The 6,526-nt window shown below is 41.9% G+C and overlaps 1 protein-coding gene across 1 annotated transcript; it reads left to right on the top strand.

The window, feature by feature from the left end:
* The first annotated feature begins 309 nt into the window (after positions 1–309).
* On the top strand, positions 310–6,207 carry LOC104552682 (zinc finger protein 420). The gene is made up of 3 exons (XM_061990791.1): positions 310–394; positions 638–1,267; positions 2,076–6,207. Exons 1-3 carry the CDS (start codon positions 352–354, stop codon positions 4,700–4,702), a joined length of 3,300 nt encoding a protein of 1,099 aa, XP_061846775.1. The 5' UTR covers positions 310–351; the 3' UTR covers positions 4,703–6,207.
* Positions 6,208–6,526: the final 319 nt, after the last annotated feature.

The raw sequence follows: 6,526 nt of genomic DNA, 5'->3' as shown, positions 1-6,526 counted from the left end.
CTTGAAACGGGACTGGACTTTGCGACAGCTTTCGAAAACCGCCCCCTACCCCCGATCCAGAGAACGGCTGGCTACAGCGATTTTTAAGCCGCTTAACACCTCCCGTGCTCAAACCGCGACCCCGAGGGCGAGCGGCGGGACCGGCCCCCTGCGCAGAGCGAGGCGGAGACCACCCCTCCTCCGGCCTCTAGCCCCCCGCCCTCTCCAATCAGGAGGCGGGAAGCAGCGCACCCATTCCGCAGCTCCTCCCCCCCTCACGGCTCCCGGCGCCGCGCGCACGCGTGCCCGGCCGGCGCATGCGCGGCTACGCTGCGGCGGGGAGGCTGCCGGGCGCGGGGCGGCCTGAGGGCGATGTCGGCGGAGCAGGAGAGGTCGGAGCCCTCGGAGATTAGCGGTAGGTGCCCATTTCCTCGGTAGAGACTCAGCGAGGCTCCGGGCGGGCCGGGGGCCGAGGGGACGAGAGGGATGCAGGAAGGTGACGACGGGGTGGGGGAGGAGGAACGGTCTACCCTTGTCCCGCACGCGCGACGGCGTGCGCATGCGCAATGGCCGGAGCGGAGGCGGGTGCGGGTCGGTGGTCCAGGGTCGCTTTAGGTATTTCGGAAATAGCCTTAGTACGGTCTTCTTCTGTCCTCAGAGCCAGATGTCTTTGAAATTGTTCTTCCAATCACCGTGTTTGAGCTGAGCGATGAGGATTTCCTCCAAGATGACGCTGAAGAACCGGTAGCGCCAGTTCTCGAGTTAAAGCAGGAGGATGCGAAGGAGGTCAACTCAAGCAATACCTTTTCCGAAAAAAGTGTAACATCTTCAAGTGATGCAAACAGCTTAAACACAGGGGAAGAAAATGAGACTACTTCTAAAGGGGATGATAGTGTGCAGTGTTCTGAAGAAAAATGCATTGCTGAGAGTGTGTGTAATGAATCAAAGTTATCTTTAAGTGATTGGTGTTACGCAGGCAAGGATAAATATGGTCAAAATTACGCATTGCCTACATCATCTTGCAAAACAGAGCTGACAGAGATAAATGAAACCAGTGACAGAAAAGAATGTGGTGGTCGTGCCAGCTTTCAGAATGGACCTCCTCTCCTCCTCTCTGCTGGTGATGAAGGCAGAGATGAAGTCATCAGTACAAGCGGTCAGTTGGCATTGGCAGCGATACCCAGACATGAAGAAGAACTTGTCAGTGTTACAAGTGTTCTTTCTGATAGCAGTCAAGAGAAACAACCAGAAATCCACAAGGAGATTGAGACAATTGTTGAAATGGAAGGTATGTTGTTAACAAGACCAGTGCAGCAGCTTAAGGAATCTGGTAAATCTAAAATTTTTGAAACGGGAAAGTGTATATGAAGAATGTTAACCCTGTTTATTTCAGAGTAAGCATTTCAACGCTGATTAATAATGTGTGTAGCAGGAGGGTATTCACTGGAGTATGCCTAGTTCTTTCACAGATTCCTGGGAAAAATGAGGAAACTGCAGTAAATTGGTAGTTTCGTTCTGCTGCAGTTTGCATAAGGGTGATCTTTCATTAAGGAAAAGAATCTGAAAATTAAAAGTTACAGGTTTTTTAATCTTAATTGGAGATAGTAGGGAGGGAAAACCAACAGGCAGTAACTTGTCAATACAAGTAGGGACTGAGAGAGGAATAATTTAGGTTTAAACTTCACCATTCCTTGTAGCAGATGGAAGTCCTTCAGGAAGAAAGGCATAGAGATCTATCAAGAGTACTTCTAATAGGCAGAAGTCAACAGAAGGAGTATCATACTTGTGATAATAGAGCCCTAGCAAAGTTTGGTGATGGTACTGTCGTAGGAATTCTGGCATAAACATGTTATTTTAAAAACTCCAGGGGATACAGTGTTGACTTGTGAAATTGCGAGCTTTTAGGTAAAAGTAATTATTTAAATGTTGTTGGAGGGGAAGAGACATTAGGAAAGAAGTAGAGACAAGAAAATATTAACAAAGCAAAAGCAATGATAAGCAAGTTGTTAGACAGTCTGGGAATATTACTACCAAATAGTCATGAATATTGGTGATGGTATGAAATGTCATGCATGTGACTTTTTATTCCCCTATAGATCCCAATTCTTCACAGAATGGAGCTACAGAAGCTAATAACAAAAAGAGAAGCAAAGAACAAGATGAAACACCAAGTTATCTTTTGGAATGTGACTTGAAAGAAGAACTGAAATTTACCTTCAAGTGTTCTGCTTCAGTACTTAATGGAGGTTCTTCTGCTTCAGAAACATTGCTAAAAGATGTAGGGAAACCAGAGGCTTCCACTTCTGCTGAATCAAGTACTACTGGAGAGCATATTTATAAGACATTAACACCATTTCCTAAAAAAAGATGCCGACAACAAAAAGTTCCTCCTTGTGCAAGCTCAAAAGAATTCCAAAGCCAGCAAGAAGGTTTAGCATGGCTAAGTAATAATGTGACCATCAAACCTCTTTCTAAAGGGTCTTATTCTGTAAATAAGCATGAGAGATTGAATTTGAAGTGCAGGTTTTGTAGTTCTGTATATAAATGCAGTACACATCTAAAGAAACATGTTTATTCAGCTCATAAAGACAAGAAAATACATAAATGCTGCTTTTGTAAAAGAGCCTTTTTCTTTTCTGTCAACCTGAAGAATCACCTTAAATTTCATAAGAAAATGACTAAGTTGCAAAAGGCAAGAAAGAATAGAATAAATGCAACAAACATTAAGCAGAAAAGATCTGAAGAAAGAAAACCTGAGGCCAAGAAAAAAGAAAGTAAATATGAGAAATTTTTTATCAAAATTGAAAGGGACTTTACACCTCTGGGTACTCCAGTTAGTTTTTCCTGCAGACTTTGTTTCTTTGCTTCGTCAAGCCCTAGGATTTTTATTAATCATATCAAAGGACATAAAGAGAGACCACCTTACCAGTGTCCTCAGTGTGATTACTCCTGCATTACGTTATCCTATCTGCTAAATCACATGTACTGGCATGCTGGGTATAAGCTGTACCAGTGCAAGTTTTGCACCTTTTTTTCATTGTATTTTGCAAGCATGGTAAGGCATAGCTACATGCACATAGGCACCATGCCGTATTCCTGTGAGTTCTGCCAGTCGACATTCACAAGCATTGTAGGGTTACAGAGACACAAAAGATTACATGCAGGCAAAGAAGCAGGCCAAGCACAGCAACTCGACTCCACCAGTGGAAGAAAGAGAACTAAAAGACCTTCAAAGAACTATATTTGTGATGAGTGTAACGCATTGTTTCACAATAGAGGACATTTCACCTTGCATAAGAGGTTTCATGAACGGTATAAGGCTACCGCTAATGGTTGTAAGAATCAGAGAAAAAAATGCAAAGATGACAGTGATTCCCAGGACCACGCTTCTCCATCTCTTTCTGGTGAAGAAAATTATTGTCTCAGTGGGGGAATGGTAGCTTCACAAGTAGACTTTGAGCATGCAAGTGATGTGCACAATAATAAGAAAACGGGCTCTGGAAAGAAATTCCCTGAAAACGGCCATGGAAGTAACTGCTTACCTGTTACTGGGAAGAGATCGGAAGTTCCCCTGAATTCATACAAAATGGACACTGTTGTTTATAAAGAGGAACCTCTCTTCAAGTCCGAGGCCTCTCATTCGGAAGTTCAAGAAGATGATGCGTATCATAGATTTGTGGAAAACTTAAAGGATACATGGCCTTCCACTTTGTCTACATTTAAAGCGTACGAGTGCCAACACTGTAGTTACGCTACTGGTGTTCATAGGGACTTTAAGCTGCACCTAAAAATACATGAAAGACCCTTTGTGTGCAAAGAATGCAATAAGTCATTTAAGACATCAAACCATTTGCAGAAACACAGCCTTACTCATGTAAAGAACGGATGTGAGTTGGGCCATTGCCTCTATATAGGCAGCCATTTAGAGAATCTTGAACTGCATGGTGAAATGCATGTGGGTGTGTATTCAGAAAGAGATTTTACTTCCTTGGAAAACTCAAACAGTGTCCATTACTCACTTGGTTCGGAAGTCTGTGAAGTACAGCAAGATGACCAGAGGAGCAAAGAAAATGATTTGCTAGCACAGAGTCAGCCACAATTCTATCAGTGTGCAGAGTGTGAGTACACTACTTACATTTTAAGCAACCTCGAACTACACGTAAGAACTCACACAGGTGAGAAACCTTACAGCTGCAGTGATTGTCAGAAGAAATTTCGTACTTCCAGTCACCTGAAACGGCACAGAGTCACACATTTTAATATGAGGCACCTGAAGTGCAGGAACTGTGACTACTCGACAAACAAATGGCTGTCCTTGAAACAGCACCTGACCTCGCACTCCTCTGAGGAAAGCTCATCTAATGGCTGTCCCTACCAACAAAAGCAGCTACCTGTCAAAACGTACACGTGCCAAGAGTGTGGCTATTGCACGGCCCACAATGGAAACCTCAAGCCCCACTTGAGAATTCACACAGGGGAAAAGCCGTTCAAGTGCAGTCAGTGCGCGGTGGCTTTCCGCACATCTAGCCACCTGAAGCGCCACTTGGTAACTCATTTAAAATTGCACTGCAGACGATGTAAGTTTTCTACAGTAGATAAACGAGCTTTTCAAAAGCATGTGAAAACACACAGAAAAAAGTACAAGTGTGGAAAGTGTAATGTGACATTGCCTACCAGAAAACTTCTGGAGAAGCATAGGCGGCAACACACACCAGGAATGTAAGCTTGGGAAGTGCAGGTTAGCACTCGGTTCTGTAGGAGTTTATATGTCTTGAATTTGGTTTTTTGCTTTACATTCCTGTGTTGTCCCCAGAATGATGGCTGGTAATGGATGCATCCAGATTTTTTGCCTAGAGTATCAAACTTGAGAATGCTGCAGATCCTTTTGAGAACTACAATAGAGAGGCTTTTACTAAAAAATACTTTGGAGGCAGTTTTTCATGCCTGTGTAACTTCTCAGTACCATAAGGTCAATTATGAGTTAGCCAGATTAAACAATTATTCTTTGCGACTTATTTTCTGTTAAAAAAAAAAAAAGTTAAAAAATTCTTTTCTAACTGAAGGATTGTTTAAAGAGAGGGAAAGAAACACATTGTAACAACTTTTCATTTAAAAATTAGTGTTTGCAAGTTTAGTGCTACCTCCCATCTGCTGAAGGTTGCATTCCCTACTCCCAGGTTGTCTTGCAATACTTGTAAGAGAAGAAATCTCATTGAATTGCAGAAACAAAAGATTCATATGGTTACTAGATAGTTGTGATATGAAGATATTTCCTGTATGTATATATAAAAGTTTTATTAGACAGTTATCTTGTTTGTACTTTTGATAATTCTTTGAGTAGGCTGACAGAAATGTTGATCAGATATTTTATGATACTAAGACACCTTAAATTAATCTTCAATTTTATGTAAGTGTTAATCTGGTATGAAGTTCCCTATATTTTCTCAGGCTGATAGTTAATGTGCTCTTTCTTAAAAGAGACAATATCGTGCTTTTCAAGGAAATTCTGTTAATTTAACCACTTGCTGTTGTATTGCAGAAATTTGAGCAAGATCTTGAACTGTAAAATTTATTTTGTTAAAGAGCTTTACTGTACATCTAAAATACCACATACAGGGACCACTTGTGCCAAACAGCAGATGTTACTTGGTACGAAGACAACAGATGGAGCTTCTTTCACTTTATATTCAAATCTAGGCAAATCTTTGCTGGTTTCACTGAGTTATACAGTGCTAGAAACTCTACAGGGACATCACTCATTGTGATATGTTCAGTGCTATTGGTAACAGCGATGTTAACTTCTTGTAGAGGAGAAAGATGATGACAAAGGGCTGGTGTGAACTGTCCCCTAATGTTCCATTTCAGCCCCTGAAACAGATGAGTAAACCTATAGCTTAATTTAGAGACTGTAAAAATAAATCTACTACTGCTTCAAGTGTATGTTTTTCATTGGAAACATAGATAATCTGTCTCTGAGTCCTTCTGGTGCCAGGGGACAGGTGAGAAACAGTGGCACAGGGAGGTGGTGAAGTCTCCTTCATTTGGACCAGGACGCCTCCAGAAGTCCTGCAGCCATTCTGTGATCCAAAACACAGTTTTCTGAGGGTGGATGGAAGCTCAGGAGTAGATGTATGTATTTTAGGCCGTGAAGATCCATGGAGGTATTTAAGTGATACAGTTCTTTGTAGTTGCATTAAAGTCAGAAAATTAAATGCCTGTGACTCTGAACCCCGCTCGTTACAGATGGTTTTATTACAAGCTAGGAAGTCACCGTTTGGGAGTGGGTGATTCAGATACCAGAATAAGCTACCCCCCTGATGCATTTCTGAAGAAGAAGAAAGTTATCCTGTTATGAATAAAGAAGAGATTTCTGGAAAGTGTTAACACTATTCTACAAGTGTGGATGAGTTTTTACCTGTATTACTGTACAATCCTGATTGTTTATTTGAAGGAAAATTCCAAAGAGGAAACAAAAACAGTGAAGAAAATTGTAAGCCTTTATATCTGATGAGACTAGGAAAGTCTACTATAGGATAAGTGTAGAATA

This window comes from Colius striatus, chromosome 2 (genome assembly GCF_028858725.1).
Source record: "Colius striatus isolate bColStr4 chromosome 2, bColStr4.1.hap1, whole genome shotgun sequence".
Lineage (NCBI taxonomy): Eukaryota > Metazoa > Chordata > Aves > Coliiformes > Coliidae > Colius > Colius striatus.
This window is presented reverse-complemented; position numbering and strand designations above follow the sequence as displayed.

What these genes read in the sequence shown, in the direction of transcription:
- LOC104552682 (XM_061990791.1), top strand. Translation starts at nt 352, where the DNA reads ATGTCGGCGGAGCAGGAGAGGTCGGAGCCCTCGGAGATTAGCG. An exon ending in GGAGCCCTCGGAGATTAGCG is followed by an intron (nt 395 to 637) that starts GTAGGTGCCCAT and finishes TTCTGTCCTCAG; the next exon opens with AGCCAGATGTCTTTGAAATT. An exon ending in GACAATTGTTGAAATGGAAG is followed by an intron (nt 1,268 to 2,075) that starts GTATGTTGTTAA and finishes ATTCCCCTATAG; the next exon opens with ATCCCAATTCTTCACAGAAT.